This window comes from Phoenix dactylifera, unplaced genomic scaffold (assembly GCF_009389715.1).
Source record: "Phoenix dactylifera cultivar Barhee BC4 unplaced genomic scaffold, palm_55x_up_171113_PBpolish2nd_filt_p 000488F, whole genome shotgun sequence".
Classification (NCBI taxonomy): domain Eukaryota; kingdom Viridiplantae; phylum Streptophyta; class Magnoliopsida; order Arecales; family Arecaceae; genus Phoenix; species Phoenix dactylifera.
In genome coordinates, this window is record NW_024067908.1 from 184,781 (window position 1) to 206,062 (window position 21,282).

The window sequence follows — 21,282 nt, forward strand, 5'->3', positions numbered from 1 at the left end:
CACTTTCTTAATTCCTTCTTAGCCACCTCATAGGCTCATAGCCTTCATATGTGCCTCCACTCCTCCATTTAGATAGTCTTCTACAGCATTCTCTTTTTGCCTTAACCGCCAATGTAATCATCCCATCTATATTAAATTATTTTAAGTTTCATTAGAGGCTTGTAGATAATTTTTAATAGCAACGTAACCATCTCATCTATACTAGAGTAACTATTGTGAATGCATTGCACAATATTTCTTGTGACAGGTTTTAGGATTGTTGATAATGTCATAAAACATGAATCAGTGTCTGAACATGGTCCTCTATTTGCAGAGTCTTGGGCAATCAGGGAGGCCATGCAAATTGCCATTGTACAGGGATACAAAGATTCAGAACCATAACAGATTTGCTCACCCTTCTTTCTATACTGCATCAAGGTGACCAAATCCCTTGGATGATACGACTTATCATAGAGGACATTTTGATACTTTTGTAGCTTTTGAAGAAGTCAAGATAGAGAATATATGTAGAGAAGTTAATGGAATTAATTGGTCTTTTTCTTTTTTATGTGATGTAGCTGACTGACTTCCCAACTAGGGACAGTGCCAAGGCATAAATATGGATTGGTCTTCAAAATCTTATTATCGGTTCATGTAACTCAACTAACGTATATGGATATCTCAGCCACCCTGAGGGATTGTCTTAGATAGGGGTTCTAATGACCATTTTTCTTAAAAAAAAAAAAACATCAACCAAAATCACATGATTTAGCAACATACTGCAATAAGATATGCCTAATAGAGAGTAACAATAGATAATAAATAATAAAATGACTAAATTTGATAATGAGGTTGCCCGAACGAAACTAGGATACCATATTTTACCTCTTTTCTGAACGCCCTTATAGTTGATGAGCCATCCAATGTTTCCGTGAAACATGAATAGATAGGTGAGCGAGAAACACTATCAAGCCGCCTCAGTTCACGTGACGTGGACCTATAGTAGAACTGTACAACAATCATGACAATTAAACTATCCCTCAGCTCTTTATATGACTACATACAGTGAATATTTTTCCTTTTTCAAGTCCAAAACTTGAAACAAGTTCAAAAAATAATATATCATTTTGCAAAAAACAAATTATTTTGTCATTAATGTCCATTACTTAACATTAAAATGGCAAACAACAGTCCAATATTTCATTCTGATAAAAACCAGTTAGGCTGGACCCTGTTATTTCCATTGCAATAGTAAATTACATTTTAGGAGGAGGGTCTGTTCTTTAGAGGATATCGGCATTTGAAAGCTTGCCATAACGTTAATTGACCTTAAAAAATAAATAGAAGGTACAAATTGTTGGGGAATAGCAATAGTCCCACATCGAATAGGTAAAGGACCTTTGTTGGTATTAACCTACTAGCTTAAGCCTTTGGTCAAATAATTTAATATGGTATGAGGGCCAAGTGGCCAACTGTCCAACTGTCTTCCTTGTCTACCAACATCTCCATGCTCCCACTTACGAATCCACATGTCCATCCTTCCAAACTCAACACATGAGAGGGGGTGTTAGTCATGTTGGAGAATGGGAATAGTCCCAGATTGGATAGGCAAAGTACCTTTGATGGCATAAAATACTCATAGGCCTCTCCACCTGCTAACTTAAGCCTTTGGGTTGGACGTTAATAAAATATTATTTAGATCTGATATATATATATATATATATATATATATATATATATATATATATATATATATATATATATATCCCAAAATATAGGCCTTTATCAGTTTGACACTATCTTATAGAAACTAGGAAATGAAATAGCTTATGACAATCAGAAGAAAAACGTGGGAGGATAAGTACCTGCAATTTTCTGTAAACATACCACAATGGAAACAACAAAAGCAAGAAAATTATCTGCACAATGTTATGTAAGGATGACAAGCAGAGTTAATTTGATGCAAAATTTTTGGTAATGGAGAATAATATCAAATTTGATGTTGTATCTATATAACAAAGAGTTATGTTACCTGCACATAGGACAAAACCACCACAATGCCCAATAGACTATAGAAATTGGCTAGGAGGATGTTGAGAATAAAAGGAAGAGAATCATCAAGTGTGTACAAATCTGAGGACAATCTGCATAGAATAATAGAATTTGTTGAGTAGGAATTTTTGAACAGCAAGAAGCTTTTAAAAAACCATACTAATCATAACCTGTTGAGTATTCGCCCACTAGGATTCTGATCAAAAAAATGTACAGGTGCATCGACAAGCTTATTCAGAAGCTTGGTATGCACCTGAACTGCAGCACGTAGACCACCGTATGAAAATGAGAATGCCCTTGCTAAAGTGAAAAGGGAATTCACCAAGCCAAAGATGGAGAGAATAACCTATAGAAACAATCAAAACTCAACTACTATGCTATGTAAGAATATGTGTTCCTTCCATCAAGTAGATTTTCAACATATAAACAACATATTATTACAACATTTTCATAGATGGCATAACCAGCTCTTGATAGCAAGTTGGATGAATGAAAAGATGCAAACCTTACCAGATAAAATCTTGTGTTCTCAGTTCCAGTGGTATTATCAACCCAGTGTGATAGCCAGAGATCATTTCCATTGCGAGATGCTTGCATAAAAAATGCTGAAACACATATGACAAAAACAACAGGCCAGCTGGCAAAGGTAGCATAACTCCTGTTGAAGTGAAGACAATGACTTTTCAGTCATACAAGGAAAAAGTTGAGAGAACAAACCAATAAATTTCACTGGCATAATAATATATAACAATTTAGATATTTTGGTTTAAACTGGCACAAACTTTAATGAAATAATCACTCACTTATAAACACTAAGTTCAACTCTTCCCTCTTTTCTAAACTCTGTTTCAGCAGTCTCTTGTGCTTCCTCAGAAGTTGCTACGAAACCACTCTCTAGCAGAACATTAGACCTCAATTCATCAGAAGCACATATCATGCTTTCTTTTCCTAACAATTGAGATGATGGGAACTTTGAATTATTTGGTACATAAGTTGCCAAATATGGTGACACTAAGAAATTGGCTGACATTCCAGCCCACTTTACATGTCCTCTATCCATGATCACAATCATATCTGCAGAAGAAATTGCCTGTATAAAGACAGAAAAAAGTAATTTTTTCCTTCATCTGTTTCATAGCAGAAAAATTTAATGTTATCGACCATCTTCAGGAGACTATTAATATTATTACAACTCTTTAATAACTATATGTATAGATGGAGTATCCAAGTAAAACAAATTGTAACCATATAAAAAGTAAAACTAGTTGGTACATGTACTGACATATGTCGTGATGATATTATGTCAGCACTGATAAGAAAAAGTGAAACGAGCAAAGCGGCAACTTTATTGTCCATGAAATTATCAGGAATGCACGACATTATTAAAAAAAAACATTAATTTTTTATTCATTTGACCATTACAATAAAACTTAACATATAACTTATTACATCAAGCAAAATAATGGTGAAGGATCTCCTAAAAGCAAACCTGAACATTATGGGTACATAGTACCCGTGTTTTTTGATTCATTAAAGGACCCAGTATAGTTCTCTGTAAAATCCAGCAAGCAACCTGCGAATCAACTGCGCTAAGTATATCGTCAAGCAAGTATATGTCAGAGTCACAACAGACAGCCCTGCAATGTTTTAAGGTAGTTTTAAGGTTAACAGACAGTGGTCTAAACCTCATAATGACAATTTCTGCATAAATGAGACTTCACCTTGCCAATGCGAGACGGGCTCTCTGCCCACCAGATAAGTTGACTCCTTTCTCTCCAATATATGCTAGATCACCTCCAATCATCAGTGAAATGTCAATGTCAAGTGCACATGCCTGTAATACTTCTCTGTACCTGTTTTAAAATAAAATTCCAAATATCAATCAGGAAGTGCAACAGAAAAACATTTCTGCCAGGCATTTTGTAGAACTACGGTAGAATTAACTTACAACAGAACAAGATTTCAACCTCTATAAAAATATTAAAGCAAGGCTTGCTTGAAATGAAAACAAAAATAAACATTTAATGAAGGCAATTTCTGATAAAAAGGAGTAAAATGTTACATATACTAAAGTCCACCTTCTAGCATCATACTCCTTTCCAAACAAAATATTGTCACGAACTGAACCAGACTGGATCCAAGGAACCTACATTGACCCGTAACAACAATCATAAAAATTTTCTACTATGATTATAGTTTCATTTGAACTAGAAATGCAAGGATAACCTGTGGCACATATGCTATTGACCCACAGGCTTGTATAACACCACGAATAAGATGCATCTCTCCCAGAATAGAATTTAACAAGGATGACTTGCCAGAACCAACCTGAAAACAGACAACCAACAACCAAGTGTACAAGGCAAAAATAATAAACAAAATACTGAGACCACAAACATAATGTAAATTCATGGCTAATAAATTAGATTCAATATAATATATATGCATGCAACTCATTTAGTTTCTTATAATACTTGCTAGACACCCTTCCTTCTTAAAGCCCATGAGATCACTCTTCTTGGCACCTTTATCATAAACTTTCTCTAAATCAATAAACACCATATATAGATTTTTCCCTTTTCTCTATATTTTTCTACCAATTGTCTCAGTACAAAGCTAGCCCCACCACTATAGATCTTTCAAGCAAAATCCAAATTGATTATTTGAAACGGTTCTTTTTGTTCACAATGACCCATAAGCTTAATTTTCCAATAATTAGAACAATTTTGTACATTACCTTTATAGACCAATCCAACAATATTTCTCTAATCATCTAGCATTTTCTTAGTTTTCATGGTTTCATTAAATAGATTAGTAAGCCGATTTAAGCCAATATCTCCTATAATTTTTCAAATCTCAATAAGTATTTCATCTGGCCCTGATGCCTTTAATTTTTTGCATTCTTCTCAAAGCTATCTCCAATTTGCTTTTATTAATTGTACAAATAAAACCTTGACTTCTCCCTAATTGTACTTTTTTAATAAAGATCTCTTCCATAAAATCCTTATTTAACAATTTTTCAAAATAATGTCTCCATCTCTATTTAATTTCCTCATCTTTAACTAATATCTTATTTTCCTCACTTTAAATACATTTAACTTGATCAACATCATTAGTTTGTCCTTTGCAAGGTCGGTGGAACCGATACCGGGCACCGTACCGGTTCTCCGGCGGCACGAGTCGGTACGGGCCATGCCAGGCCTGTATCGACGGAGAAGAGGGCACACAGATCGTAGAAGAGAGAAAAAGAGAGAGAGAAGGGGGAGAGAGGGAGAGAGGACGGTGGAGGGTGGCGGACGCCGGCGGAGGCGAGGCCGCGACCCGTTTTTCTGTTCGAATGAAACACAGGTCCAGCCGCGACCTTAAAAATTTACGATTTTTAAAAATTTCGCAATTTGCCGACTTCACTTAAAAATCGCAAATTTTTAAGGCCGCGGTCAGACCCCCGTTTCGTTTGAAAAAGAAAAACCGGCCACAGCCTCCATCAGCCCTCCGCCACCATCCCGCCCTCTCCCTCTCCCTCTCCCTCCCTCCTTCACTCGCTTTCTCTTTTCTTCTCCTTCTCTGACTCCAGCAATGAATTTCGTTTTCGTTGCTGGAAGCGTACCCGTGACCCGCCGGTATGGCTTGGAACGGCCGGAACCACTCGATTCGGGACGGTTCCGCCGACCCTGATCCTTTGTCTATCTTTAGCTGTTTTGTAAAATCCATTCTCACTTTCTTTTGAATCCAACCTATCATATAAATTATTAGCCTTACTATCCTTTTAACATCTTTCTTAGTATTTTATGAAATCCTTAACATCGTTATTAGCTCCCTTATATTTTATGGAATGGGTCCAAATTTGATAGCAACTCTTATATATCAATTGAATTATTCTTTTTTGGGGGTTGAGTATACTACGAAAAATATTTTCAACCATGGGTTTAAACATGTCATTTGCTTTTAACTTCACAAAGTCCAATACTCTTTCTTTTGCTTTTGGAAGTTAAAAACTGCAATAACTTGTTAAATTTATATGCTTAAGGACTACGTAATTATATAAGTCATATAATCAAACAATTTATAGAAATTGTACTTATAAAGTTTAATATGTTGCTAAAAATGATTGGGTGATATTTAATGATATAAGGGGTTGTATGATCGATAATATATAACTAATGCCGATACAAGGATTACATCCAGATCATTTAGGGCCTTTTTGATCAAGAGGGAACTCCATATTTTAACATCAATGTCCATAAGAACAATATACAATACTATAAATCCTAATAGAAGAGTCAACAGTCAGCCAATTTAGCAAGAAATTACCAGATCTTTTTTGTTTCTTTCCAAATCCATTACACAATAACCTTACAGACACAACATTTATGGCTTTCATCTTGCTCAAAGAAAGTTGGTCCACATCCTTAAGATTCATTTTTCTAACTAGTAATACTTCCAACCTGAAACTTGTTATCATTCATATAATTATGACCTAAAACCAAGGTCATTTGAACATCTCCCATAGACCATTATAAAAGACACTTGAGCAAGCTTGGCAGATCTCTAAGATTTATTTTTCCTAACAAGCGATCATCCTGACTTGAAACTTGTTACGATTCATACAAATATGACCTAAAGCCAAGGTAGTTCAAAGATTCTCCATAGACAATTACAGAAGTCATCAAAAGCAAGCTTATGAATAATTAAGTGCTGATGTAGTAGTCAATGAAATCCAATTCCTTCTTCAAATTCAGCAAAAACCTTCAAAAAAAAAAGTTAATACACTCACCTCTCCAATTATAGCAACAAAGATGCCCTTTGGAAAGTCCAGTGAGATGCCATCCAAGATTACACTATTCCCCACCTCATAGCTGCTAGACCAAACACAACTTGCATTTTGGAAAACAATAGCTTTGGGATTAGCACCAGCATCAACCTCACTTTCAAAGAGACAAGGTGAGGGACCGTATGTGTTTAGTCGTCCACCAGAAGACTGCTCACATTCAGAATTATGCTCAGGACAAGACAAATATTTGCTCAATCGCCTGGAAGATATCATGGCCTGTGATGTATTTCACATTAAATGGAGCATTTTGAACAACATACCTCTAATATGATAATAATAATAAAATAGAAAATAACAAACGAACAACTTACATCAATCAATCCATTGATCACCCAAGGGAAAGAATTTAAAGGAGAGATCAATGTGTTGAAAAGGGCTACACAAGTGAAAACCTGCAAGAAGATAAATTTGGAGGCATTTTGATACACAAATTACAACTAAAGTCCAAAGTGTTTTGACAAATAAAATATCATACAAATGGAACAATAAGCGTCATTTTGTTACCGTAGCAGCACTTAATGAGTGACCCATCAATGCGAAGACGCCAAATGTAAATAGAGAGAAAAGTGTCGGTGTTGTTGCCCAGAAAAATACACACCATGCATCCAAGTATTTCCTTGTCTAGAAATGGTAGCTTTGATTTTCAGCATGTAAATTCTAAAGCAATGATAAATTTCTTTTAGGTGAAACTAAGTGCTACATACTGAGAGGTGTTGCACTTCCATCGCTCTTCTTTCCATCAAACGCTTGGTGAATAGATGCTCCCAGCTATACATTTTTAATGTTCGGATATATGTTATAAGTTCTCCAGCACCTCTGATCCTGTTCTAGTATTCAGGTTGTCGCATGTGAATTATGTGCAGGAAAAAAATGAGGTATCGCAGGCTTTAAGCGAAGATAGCATACATAAATGGTTTAAAAAGAAATCAAAAATGTTAACTGTTATAGTTCTTTGATTCTGAAGGCTTAAATATTGCAAAATATGAATTTTTATATTATAGAAAATAGCAGGCTGATGTAACTCACTATCCCCTTGACTTATGGGCATAGATACTGCTGCGGGTTCTCAATAAAATACACGATGCCTTATTATATGCAAGATTTTTGAAAAGTTAGTACAATTTATGAATGTAGAGGAATCACTACCATGAAGTTTACCTTTAAAATTCAATCTGGAGCAAGGTCTGGTGAACTGGTCGGAATCGACTGGTTCAGTCTGTACCATACCGGTGCCGGCCACGGGTATGGTATAGCCATAGAATTCAGTTCCGGCCCCAACCGAACGGTTCCTTGCCCGTACCGGTGCGAACTGGTGCAGTTCGCACCAGTACAAGCCGATATCGGTGGGGTTCGCACCCGTACAAGCCCGGTACCGGTGTGAACCGCACCGGTTTGCACCGGTACTCGCGGGGAAGAAGAAGAGGAAAAAGGAGGAAGAAAGAAGAGGAAGAAGAGAAAAAAGAAGAGAGTGGTAAAGACTACCTATCGAAGGGGAGAAGAAGACCTCTCCTGCGGGGAAGAAGACTACCAGGCCTCTTTCTTCCTCCCGAGCACCTCGCGGGGAAGAAGACCTCCCTTGCTTGCGGGAGAAGGGGGGAACGAGAGAAGAGAGGAGAGGGGAAGAAAAGAGAACGACTCGGGAAGAAGAGGAGAAGGGGAAAAAAGAGAAGAAAAAAAAGAGAGGCCGAGGGAATAGCGCCCGCACACGGGGGTGCGGGCGCGAGTGGGGAAACGCGTCCCCGACTCGCGCCCACGCGCGCTCCACGTGGTGCGAACCGCGTGTCGACGCGCAAGGAACCTCGCGCGCGCGGTTCTCCGCGCAGGGCAGTGAGCCCACGCGGAGCAGCCTGCATGGGCTTTTAATGCCACTCTGTGGCAAAACACGGACGTGCGTGCGTCCGCGCCTTTTCTTTTTTTTTCTGAACCAATTCGGTACCGATTCCAATCGGTACCGAACTGGTACCGGTCTCCACCGGTGCGTCGGTTCGGTCGGTAACACATACCTTGGTCTGGAGCCTTTTTCTATGTATATTTGATCACATTATGATTCACTAAAGCCTTCCTAAGTTCAACGACCAGCTCTCAAACTGAGATTAACTGTCAACTCTAGAATTGGAATAATGACCCAGTCAGAAGTTGGCAACAAAGGGGCTTGCCATCTAACTTGGAACATTGTCAAGTAGCAAGACCTATTGTATCAGAAGATACAAAATATAGTTCCACCCCCTTCTCTTACAAAAGGATATGCAAAGTATAGATGAATTACAAAAACTATATGTCAAGAATGGCTGTATGTATAAAGTTTAGCTGCCAAAATCAGGAGCAGGTGCAGGAGGTGGGATAGGCTTTGAGTGCTGGCGTGCAGAAGCAGATTTTTTCAAAAAAGAAACACTTGAAGTAAGAAACTTAGGAAGTGGGTGCAGGTTCAAACTTCTGGAAAAATTCCAAAACAGGCAGGTTACCATATGTAGATTATTCCTGCTACTAAGCTACAGAGGCCTTGCAATAATTTCTTTTCTCTATGCATTCAAGATCCATGAAATTGTGACACTTACAAAGATGGTTATAGTCACTGTTATCTGAATAGTACTATTGCAGTTTTTATCCAGGTCTCCAATATCTGAAATTGTGACTCTATCCAGGTCTCCAATATCTGATAGAAGTCATATGTTGAGGTATCCTGTGTTGTTTACTTTAAAATTATATTAGATGTTTAGGTGGTCACAATCCAACACTGGACAGTAACTCATAGTTTGCAAGATGATCGTTGAAAGATAAGATACATAAAAAAATGGCATTGCAAAGTCAATGGACTTTATTTTCATACCAGAAATTTATAACATTATCTATTATGGATGAGATATGACAAGCAACAAAAACTTTTTACACTGCCTATGCAAAAACATAGGTAAAACTAAAGTGAATATAGTGGTTTCAGAGAATCTCATTTTCTGAATGCAATGCATGGATTCCATTTTCTTACAAGAGTTAAGTCGTGATGTGCATGGTGTTGGGAATTGTGTCCCAAAGCCAATTTTTAATTGTAAGAAATTGGATTATGTATATATTTTATTAAAATGAATAAAAATTTATTCTGGCAATTTTCTATTCATCACAAGTGTTACATCTTCAAATAGAACTCCTGTGTATTATGATGAAGTCCTTAGGACTAATTTAGTGGATAAAAGAGGTTTTATCATTTAGTCCTTAAACCAGTTCGCGACCAAATGATGAGCTGTCAATTGGACAATAGCTATGTCAAGTATAGGTCGTTGTGTGTCATTTAGTTGGTTGTCCTCTTAAACCAAGAAGTGTGGAGACACTGTATGGCATACAGGTGAGATGTAGGAGTACATCATCACTGAACAGTGACTCACCTGCGTAGCACTCCACTGTCGGGAGTTAGCTCGCAAAACGTATGGGCATAAGTACCCCTTAGACCTAAGACTGTCACGGTGACTTGCAAGCAACTCACTGTACTTAGGCACTGGATGACCTGAATTTCTAATTCAGGGATCGGAAGGATGCTGGGTGCAGTCAATTACTCGCGAAGTCTGTGTACGAGTCAAGATGGGATTGACCGCTCCAGATTATAGGAGTTGATGTCTCGTTGTATTTCAATTCAGTAAAACCTTGGCCAGGGTAAACCAAGTGATGGTCACTTGATTTGATTAATTGAAATACACTATGGATGACCGGACCCAGAGCTCGACAGTCCACTCTGAGGTCATCTTGAGCATCGATGGTCATAGGGATGAATTATGCAACAACCATACGTCTAGGTTCTTGAATGTTGCTTTGCATATTCGACCTATCCGGACGTCGGGTATCATTGCTAGATGGTCACCTCGATTAGTGCATGGAGTAGTCCATGTACTACCGGCTTAGTGTTCGAACTTATCGGAGTCACGCACATTAGTCAAGCTAAGTAGGAAGGTCTTGACCCAATTTAATTAAGAATTAAATTGAGGGTCATTTGGAATTTGGTTCTGTCTATGTTCAGCTAGCACTGAACATGAGGTACATGCTAAATTTCATGGATGAACAACTAATTAAGTCTGTATTTCGGGTCAATCAAGTTTTAATTAATATAATTGAACTTGATTAGGACTCAATTGTTGAAATTGGATTTGATTGGGTCTAAATTAGTGTAATTGGGCTCGATCATGATTTAATTGGGATTTAATTTCGTATTTGTTCTGATCTAAGTCGGACTTGGATCGAGCCGAAACTGGACCTAATTGTATCTCTCATGAGTCGGACTCATGTGGAATTTTTTCGGGTCAAAAATCATTCAAATGGGCTGTCAATTTGGTTTAGAACCAAATAGGCTTGCTTTATTTCAAAATGGGCTAACCCATATCCTATTTGACTAATCCCATTTAAATGGTTACGGCTGACTTGTTTTTAAACTCCCATGGACTCGTGGACCACTCCCCCTCATGGACCCTTAAGGATTTTTTTGTGAACCGCGATGGAGAAAAGCCTGGGAGGAGAAAACAGAGCCTTCTTCCTCCCGGCTTCGTCTCCACACCGTGCTATCGTCTGGCCTCCGGCCGCTCTGCCGTCTGGACCGGAATGTCCGGTTTTGAACCGGCTACATTCCGGTTAAATTTGATTTTTGAAATCCGGCTGTTATCGGATGGATTTACTGTTTTTTCCCCACGTTTGTTTTTGAAACGAACGTTATGAATTTATAACGTATGGATTCGTAAAGACAGTCATTACTCCTCTTAAATCCTCTCTGCGTTGGCCTATAGATAGACCAACGTTTTCCTCTTGAATATAGAACGAATCAGAGAGAAAAAGGTGTGAATCTGTCCTGAAATTTTGGGAAGAAACTTCGCAGACAGAGGCGGCTTCGGTGGGATTTTTCTAAAGGAGAAGAGGAAGAGAGAAGAAGTGGTCCTTCTCTCTCAATCTTCTCCCAGTGGCAAGCATTCAGATCCGGCTTTCTAGTCTCCTCTCTTCTCCTCTGCGATCAGTCCAAAATTGAAGCTCTCGGGTTGGAAACGGGAGAGAAGGAAGAAGAAGAAGGAGAAGAAAAGAAAAGTGTTTCTTCTAGGGTCCTTTTTGCAAAAAGTGGTTTTGCAAAATACAGATATCGTCCAACCTTCCTACGAAGCTCGACGTGCGTGCGAAGTAGAGGGCTTGCAGATCCAGGCCTTGCAGAGCTACCTTCAGGGATCTAGATCCAGATCCAGATTCAAATTACCTCGACCAACTTCCGCTACGGGCTTGAGGTAATTTTACATAAAAGTTAAATTTAATATTTATAATTGTTATAAATAAAATAAAAAAAATTAAAACTGATTTTTCATAACTGGCGTTCGATTTTATCGGACAACTCGGAAATTTTTTCCTTCAACTGGTATCAGAGCCAGGTTGGCCGATGGAATTGGCCTATAATATCTAGAATTATGCATGATTTAATTTTTAAATTTAGATTAGATCTAGATTTATTGATAAAATATCAATCTTGTGCTGAATTATAAGGTTGTCCTGCTATAAGGTTAACCCCTTATAGTGAAAAGGTTGTCCTAGCACAAAATTGAGATTAATTTGCATCATAAAATAAATAGTTTATTTTTGTGAAATTATGCATAATTGATGTTTATGAAATTTCAGTTTTAAATTTATTATGACCACAAAATTTAAATATAAATTGTTTATATTTGGAATAAATTGACACCTTGAATCCATGATCATAATGCATTTAATAAAGAATTAAATGTTGAATTTAAAATTTCAAATTTGAATTTCAAATAAAGATTTAAAATTCAAAATTTGAAATTCGAATTAAAATTTAAATTTGAACATCGGATTTGGGGCATGGGTTAGCACAATCAGATTAGTTGACTAGGTTAGACTTAATCATGAAATCAAATTGAAATGGACTAACTTAAGAAACATGATTTAATCTAATCAATAGTTGAACTATACTAAATCAAGGATTATAAAATGATCAAACTCAATAGTTGTAGTTTATCATATCCAAATATTTCAATTGGATCTGATTGTGGCTCAGTGGTCGAGCCCGAGTTTCCAAGGATAACCTAAATCAACTTGATAAACCAATTGGTGTCTAAGGTAAGTCGGCATTTGATCATGGTTTTTAATTGGGGCTACCTCTTACCTGGCCAACATAGTTGGTGTCTAGGAAAGAGGTTAATGGCGTAACCCTCCCATGATCTCTCTTACCTGGCCAATTTGGTCGATCAAGTTTTGATTAAGGTACCTTGAGACTTGGCACTCACCCATGCCATTAAGGAAATCAGTGTGACTGATTTAGGTGTCTAATAGACCAATAAGAGCTAGTTCTCTATATGATTTGGTGAAATCAGTGGGAGGATTTAGAATTATCGATCAGGTTACATATCATTTAAAATCCTCTAAATTATTAGGTCCTTAAAATGATAAAGTTATATAGATAACTAGATCATAGCCTCCCATTAAGGTGAATGATAATAGGTCCAATATTACAGTTGAACATGCAGGACGCTTCCGTCTGGTGTTCCTCTAAATACTGAAATTATCCTTCATTATATGATAGCTTTTTGAGCTATCTAATTGTGATTAGGTTGGCCGAGCCTTCCTCGGGCCTGATCATACATTAGGTAGTATCATCGAGTTAGTTCATTAATGGTTGGACCTAACCAAGATTTTCAGTGGAGGCCTCCGCCTACTGATTACCACTTGGGGCAAAATTGATTGCTAGAAATTGTTTAGAGAAATAATTGGTAATGTACCTACCCTTAGATGCACATGGGTTGGCCGTGCCTTCCTTGGGCCCGTATGCAGTCTATGCGGATTCTAGTACCCACTAGGGAATTAAAGTAATTCCTCGAATTAAAGGTAGAGGCTATTAATTCGATTAAAATAGTGGGAAAAAACTTTAGACTAAAGTCCAAGTCTTTAGAATTAAATAAATCATATACTGATTAGTTGGGTTTTTTCTTTATTTTTCAGATATGGCTAACTCATTATCCCTCCGAACACTATTAGATAATGATAAGCTTAATGGACCTAACTTCGATAGCTGGTATCGAAATATGAAAATAGTATTAGAGCATGAGCGGATCCTGTATGTGATATCAGATCCTGCACCTGAGGAACCTGCAGCCAATGCACCACGTGCAATCAGAGATGCTTATCAGAAGTGGCTCAACGATCGCACTACAGTGCGTTGCATCATGAGGGCCTCGATGAATGACGAGTTTAGTCGTAAATTCGAGGAAGCGCAGCCAGTGGAAATCCTTCAAATGTTGAAGGAGTCTTTCGGCACACCTGATGATGTTGAACGACATAAGACCTCCTGCGCTATATTCAATGCCCGCATGAGGGAAGGGGCATCGGTCACCGATCATGTATTGTACATGGTCGAACAAATCGATCGCCTAAGTAAACTTGGCTTTTCTTTGCACGAGCAATTGGGCAAGGATGTCATTTTGAATTCACTTCCCAAGTCCTACCTGACCTTCCTTAGTCATTATAGAATGACTAAACCTGAAGTATCCTATCATGGTTTGCTAGGTTTACTGCAGACCTATGAGAAGGATCACCAACTCAAAAAGGAGTCGGTGAATGTGGTAGGTGGGACTTCTGCAGGACTTTCTTCCTTTAAGAAAGGAAAGAAGAAAAAGGTGTAGAAAGCTCGTGCTGGGGTCTCTAAGCCCAGCCAGACTAAGAAGCGTAAAGCCGATAAGAGCAAGGCAGAGTGCTTCTTCTGTAAGAAGATGGGTCATTGGAAGCGGAACTGTCCGGCTTACATAGCGTCCCTTGATCCAAACAGGCCTAAGAAGAAAAAGCAGCAAACAGTTGCTGCACAAGGTAATTATATGATAACACCTTGTAATTTTTCAATTTATGATTCTACCACTTGGGTATTGGATACCGGAAGTCCAATTAATATTTGCAATTCGTTGCAGGGACTTCAAGTTAGTAGAAGATTCAAGAATGACGAGAGATTCCTGAACGTTGGAGATGGAAGATCAGTTCCAGTCCTAGCTTTAGGAGTCATTCAGCTTGTTTTTGAATCTAGAGTAGTCATATTAGATGATTGTCATTATTGTCCAACATTTTTAATGAATGTCATCTCTGTAGGCCTTTTGGCCAAAAATGGTTATTGTTTATCAATAAAAGAAAATTTTTGTGATATCATTTTGAATGGTATTAAAATTTTTCGTGGACAATTGAAATATGACATTTATACTCTATCACTGCTTGTGAATGTAATGTACACCTCTAATAAACGCCCTAAGTTAGATAATGTCAATGAAGCCTATTTGTGGCATTGCCGGTTAGGTCACATAAATAAAAACAGGATAAACAGGTTAGCCCAACAGGGCATTTTAGAAATCAATGATTGTGAATCATTGCCAACTTGTGAATCCTGTCTTCTGGGTAAGATGACCAAGTCACCTTTTTCTGGAAAGGCTGAACGAGCCAGCGATGTTCTTGGCCTCATACATACTGATGTATGTGGACCTATGAACGTAAGTGCCAAAGGTGGTTATGCCTACTTCATAACCTTCACAGATGACCTATCCAGGTATGGGTATGTCTATCTGATGAAGCATAAGTCGGAATCATTTGAAATGTTCAAACAATTTCGTAATGAAGTAGAAAAACAGACTGGAAAGAGTATTAAGATCCTTCGGTCAGACCGAGGAGGAGAATACCTTTCTGGTGATTTCTTGACTTATCTAGAGGAGAATGGGATTCTCTCACAATGGACCCCTCCAGGAACACCTCAGCACAATGGTGTATCCGAAAGGAGGAATCGAACTCTGTTAGACATGGTTCGATCCATGATGGGGTTTACTAGTCTGCCTGTATCTTTTTGGGGTTATGCTTTAGAGTCTGCGTGTATAATACTAAATAAGGTTCCAAGTAAGTCTGTTGAGAAGACTCCATATGAGATATGGACTAGGCGTAAGCCGATACTTTCATACCTTAGGGTTTGGGGATGTCCGGCTTATGTTAAACGTTCTCAAACTGACAAACTTGGTCCTAGATCCGATAAGTGTTATTTTGTAGGGTACCCCAAGGAAACTAGGGGTTATTACTTCTACCTTCCTAATAAACAAAAGGTGTTCGTAGGACTTAAGGCAACCTTTTTGGAAAAAGAATTCCTTAGTGAAGGAATTGTTGCCTCTAAGGTTGAACTTAATGAAGCTCAGCAGATGGAAGATTTAACACAAACTACTGAACCCACAGAACCGGATTCGATTAGATCAAACCCGGAGCCCAATGTAGAAGCACCATTAAGGCGATCAGGTAGAGTACCGCGTCAAGTGGACAGATACTACGGTTTCTTGGTCCAAGACGCAGATCCCATTGAGCTTGATGAGAACAATGAGGATCCGATTACCTATATGGATGCTATGCAAAGGTCCGACTCTGAGTTATGGCTTAATGCCATGAGATCCGAAATGAAATCCATGGAAATCAATAGTGTATGGACACTAGTTGATCCACCCGAAGGGATAAAACCCATAGGGTGCAAATGGATCTTCAAAAGAAAGAGGCGCAGACGGAAAGGTGGAGACCTATAAAGCCCGTCTGGTTGCCAAGGGGTATCGTCAACGTTATGGTATCGATTATGACTAGACTTTTTCCCCTGTGGCAATGCTAAAATCTATTCGGATTATGCTAGCTATAGCAGCATATATGGATTATGAAATCTGGCAAATGGATGTGAAAACAGCTTTTCTAAATGGAGAGCTGGAAGAAGAGGTGTATATGATACAACCTGAGGGTTTCACATCCATAGACGAGTCCAAAGTATGCAAGCTACAAAAGTCCATTTATGGACTTAAGCAAGCTTCTCGAAGTTGGAACATACGTTTCGATAAAACTATCAAAACATATGGCTTTGTTAAGAACGAAGAAGAACCTTGTGTCTACAAGTGGGTTAACGGTTCAGTGATCACATTTCTTGTGTTGTATGTGGATGACATTCTCTTAATTGGGAATGACATTCCTGCATTACAAAATGTGAAACTCTGGCTGTCATCACAGTTCTCCATGAAGGATCTGGGAGAAGCATCCTACATCCTAGGGATGAAAATCTATAGAAATAGATCTAAGAGGTTGCTTGGATTATCCCAATCCACGTACATCGACACTATGTTGAAGCGGTTCAACATGGAGAATTCCAAGAAGGGCTATCTTCCGATAGGCCAAAGAATTTCTCTCTAAGAAAGATTGTCCGACAACTTCCGAAGAGAGAGCGTATGAGTAGAATCCCATATGCTTCTGCAATAGGTTCTATCATGTACGCCATGACATGTACAAGACCGGATGTTGCTTACTCACTAGCAGTAGCGAGTAGGTATCAGTCTGATTTGGGTGAGAACCATTGGAAGGTGGTGAAAACCATCCTTAAGTATTTAAGAAATACTAAGGACCAATGGTTAATCTATGGAGAATCTGACTTAAAACTTGTGGGGTTTACAGACTCTAGTTTTCAGTCAGACCATGATGACAGTAAAAGTATGTCAGGATTTGTGTTTATCCTGAATGGAGGAGCAGTCTGCTGGAAAAATTCCAAGCAGCATTCAGTAGCCGATTCCGTATGCGAAGCAGAGTATGTTGCTGCATCAGATGCGGCAAAGGAAGCTGTTTGGATCAAGAAATTTGTAAATCAACTTGGTATTGCTCCCTCAATCAACGGTCCAGTTCTTTTGTATTGTGACAATACTGGAGCCATTGCACAAGCAAAGGAGCCAAAGTCTCACCACAGGACCAAGCACATTCTGCGTCGCTACCACCTTGTACGAGAGATCGTGGAACGAGGTGACGTCAATCTTCAGAAGATCGATGGAAAGGAGAACCTAGCTGACCCATTCACTAAAGCCATTTCTATAAAGGAGTTCGATTATCACAAATCAAAGATGGGTATAAGATACTGTACAAATTGGCTTTAGTCCAAGTGGGAGTTGTTGGAAATTGTGTCCCAAAGCCAATTTTTAATTGTAAGAAATTGGATTATGTATATATTTTATTAAAATGAATAAAAATTTATTCTGGCAATTTTCTATTCATCACAAGTGTTACATCTTCAAATAGAACTCCTGTGTATTATGATAAAGTCCTTAGGACTAATTTAGTGGATAAAAGAGGTTTTATCATTTAGTCCTTAAACCAGTTCGCGACCAAATGATGAGCTGTCAATTGGACAATAGCTATGTCAAGTATAGGTCGTTGTGTGTCATTTAGTTGGTTGTCCTCTTAAACCAAGAAGTGTGGAGACACTGTATGGCATACAGGTGAGATGTAGGAGTACATCATCACTGAACAGTGACTCACCTGCGTAGCACTCCACTGTCGGGAGTTAGCTCGCAAAACGTATGGGCATAAGTACCCCTTAGACCTGAGACTGTCACGGTGACTTGCAAGCAACTCACTGTACTTAGACACTGGATGATCTGAATTTCTAATTCAGGGATCGGAAGGATGCTGGGTGCAGTCAAGTACTCGCGAAGTCTGTGTACGAGTCAAGATGGGATTGACCGCTCCAGATTATAGGAGTTGATGTCTCGTTGCATTTCAATTCAGTAAAACCTTGGCCAAGGTAAACCAAGTGATGGTCACTTGATTTGATTAATTGAAATACACTATGGATGACCGGACCCAGAGTTCGACAGTCCACTCTGAGGTCATCTTGAGCATCGATGGTCATAGGGATGAATTATGCAACAACCATACGTCTAGGTTCTTGAATGTTGCTTTGCATATTCGACCTATCCGGACGTCGGGTATCATTGCTAGATGGTCACCTCGATTAGTGCATGAAGTAGTCCATGTACTACCGGCTTAGTGTTCGAACCTATCGGAGTCACGCACATTAGTCAAGCTAAGTAGGAAGGTCTTGACCCAATTTAATTAAGAATTAAATTGAGGGTCATTTGGAATTTGGTTCTGTCTATGTTCAGCTAGCACTGAACATGAGGTACATGCTAAATTTCATGGATGAACAACTAATTAAGTCTGTATGTCGGGTCAATCAAGTTTTAATTAATATAATTGAACTTGATCAGGACTCAATTGTTGAGATTGGATTTGACTGGGTCTAAATTAGTGTAATTGGGCTCGATCATGATTTAATTGGGATTTAATTTCGTATTTGTTCTGATCTAAGTCGGACTTGGATCGAGCCGAAACTGGACCTAATTGTATCTCTCATTAGTCGGACTCATGTGGAATTTTTTCGGGTCAAAAATCATTCAAATGGGCTGTCAATTTGGTTTAGAACCAAATAGGCTTGCTTTATTTCAAAATGGGCTAACCCATTTCCTATTTGACTAATCCCATTTAAATGGTTACGGCTGACTTGTTTTTAAACTCCCATGGACCCGTGGACCACTCCCCCTCATGGACCCTTAAGGATTTTTTTGTGAACCGCGATGGACAAAAGCCTGGGAGGAGAAAACAGAGCCTTCTTCCTCCCGACTTCGTCTCCACACCGTGCCACCGTCTGGCCTCCGGCCGCTCTGCCGTCTGGACCAGAATGTCCGGTTTTGAACCAGCTACATTCCGGTTAAATTTGATTTTTGAAATCCGGCTGTTATCGGATGGATTTACTGTTTTTTCCCCACGTTTGTTTTTGAAACGAACGTTATGAATTTATAACGTATGGATTCGTAAAGACAGTCATTACTCCTCTTAAATCCTCTCTGCGTTGGCCTATAGATAGACCAACATTTTCCTCTTGAATATAGAACGAATCAGAGAGAAAAAGGTGTGAATCTGTCCGTGAAATTTTGGGAAGAAACTTCACAGACAGAGGCGGCTTCGGTGGGATTTTTCTAAAGGAGAAGAGGAAGAGAGAAGAAGTGGTCCTTCTCTCTCAATCTTCTCCCAGTGGCAAGCATTCAAATCCGGCTTTCTAATCTCCTCTCTTCTCCTCTGCGATCAGTCCAAAATTGAAGCTCTCGGGTTGGAAACGGGAGAGAAGGAAGAAGAAGAAGGAGAAGAAAAGAAAAGTGTTTCTTCTAGGGTCCTTTTTGCAAAAAGTGGTTTTGCAAAATACAGATATCGTCCAACCTTCCTACGAAGCTCGACGTGCGTGCGAAGTAGAGGGCTTGCAGATCCAGGCCTTGCAGAGCTACCTTCAGGGATCTAGATCCAGATCCAGATTCAAATTACCTCGACCAACTTCCGCTACGGGCTTGAGGTAATTTTACATAAAAGTTAAATTTAATATTTATAATTGTTATAAATAAAATAAAATAAAAAATTAAAACTGATTTTTCATGCCTGGCGTTCGATTTTATCGGACAACTCGGAAATTTTTTCCTTCACATGGATGGTTCATTGATGTGTGCATAGAACCTCTCACTGAGAAGTGTAAGAGTTCTGTAAGCATGTGGCACTGGCTCATTAAAACTGTGAGAAACATTGACTACTCTTCCTCATCAGGTAACATTGTGCTGAAACTTAGAGTATTTGATTGAAGATTCTCTCTAATTCCATGAATGTCAATGGTACAAAATTACAAATGCAATCCACTTTACATATAATGGTTATGTTTGGTTGCTCAAGCAACATCTACTTTCTTCCATAACAGGTATCCAGAATCTCTAGGTTAGATTTGATTTTATCAGAATTTGGTAAAAACAGGATACATGACCCTTATTGGTTTCAACTCCTTGCAACCATGAAACAATGGAGGTAAATATAAAATAACAAACTATAAGATCTAATCCATATATTTTTTTTCAATTTTGTCTCATGAAGATCTGTTTTATCCTTTCCTACTACAGCATAAATTAACAAACCAAATCGATATACCTCTCATCCTTCTGTTTCATCATTTTCTCTGTTGCACTTGCAATCATTGTAGAGATCCATTTATTTACTGCATATAAAGTGGTGATGTCAAACAAAAATGCTGAGCCATTCAGCAAACATATGATTAATTAGAAATATAAAAGATAGAGATCCCTAGACTACAGATATAATTGCAGTGATTGATTAAATGATTGATAATATCAACATTCATGTGAAGGAAGAAGAGAAGAAAAAGACAGGGCTAATGACCTCAATACAGAAAAAAATTAGTGGCATCCATACCTGGTATAAGCAAGATGGTTATCGCAACACCAGAAACAAACGCAAAACTGACCTGTGTATATAGAAGATACAGTGCCACACCTATCTGCAGGGGCAAACTGGTAAAACATACAATGTCAAAACTAGATCTAGAGAGAGAGAAAGATGTTTTTTCCCCAATGGTAAGTATTTCATTACCAATAGTGAAAAAAGTAGAACTAGAATGAGACCAGATTTTTTTATTTTTGCTTTTGAGTCAGTCTTGTTTGCATTATTTATGCAACCTTCTAACATCAACACCCACCAACATGCTGTAACTAATTGACAAGACAAATTAGGTATAAGCACCAGTTTACAATTTA

At 38.4% G+C, this 21,282-nt stretch overlaps 1 protein-coding gene across 6 annotated transcripts in view; it reads right to left on the reverse strand.

Moving 5' to 3' along the window:
- LOC103717193 (ABC transporter C family member 13) overlaps window positions 1-21,282 on the reverse strand; it is a 53,342-nt gene that overhangs the window by 8,212 nt on the left and 23,848 nt on the right. For 5 of the 6 annotated variants that reach the window (XM_008805482.3, XM_017845210.3, XM_008805484.4 and 2 more), the window contains 16 exons: window positions 20,942-21,039; window positions 20,660-20,726; window positions 7,567-7,684; window positions 7,367-7,483; window positions 7,174-7,254; window positions 6,806-7,078; window positions 4,258-4,359; window positions 4,110-4,177; window positions 3,753-3,884; window positions 3,521-3,668; window positions 2,835-3,121; window positions 2,542-2,689; window positions 2,202-2,377; window positions 2,012-2,123; window positions 1,845-1,898; window positions 865-987 (listed from right to left, as the gene is read on the reverse strand). In XM_008805482.3, coding sequence (XP_008803704.2) covers window positions 865-987; window positions 1,845-1,898; window positions 2,012-2,123; window positions 2,202-2,377; window positions 2,542-2,689; window positions 2,835-3,121; window positions 3,521-3,668; window positions 3,753-3,884; window positions 4,110-4,177; window positions 4,258-4,359; window positions 6,806-7,078; window positions 7,174-7,254; window positions 7,367-7,483; window positions 7,567-7,684; window positions 20,660-20,726; window positions 20,942-21,039 — 2,104 coding nt within the window. The remainder of the gene's footprint in view (window positions 1-864; window positions 988-1,844; window positions 1,899-2,011; window positions 2,124-2,201; window positions 2,378-2,541; window positions 2,690-2,834; window positions 3,122-3,520; window positions 3,669-3,752; window positions 3,885-4,109; window positions 4,178-4,257; window positions 4,360-6,805; window positions 7,079-7,173; window positions 7,255-7,366; window positions 7,484-7,566; window positions 7,685-20,659; window positions 20,727-20,941; window positions 21,040-21,282) is intronic. The other variant, XM_008805483.3, reaches the window with a different exon arrangement.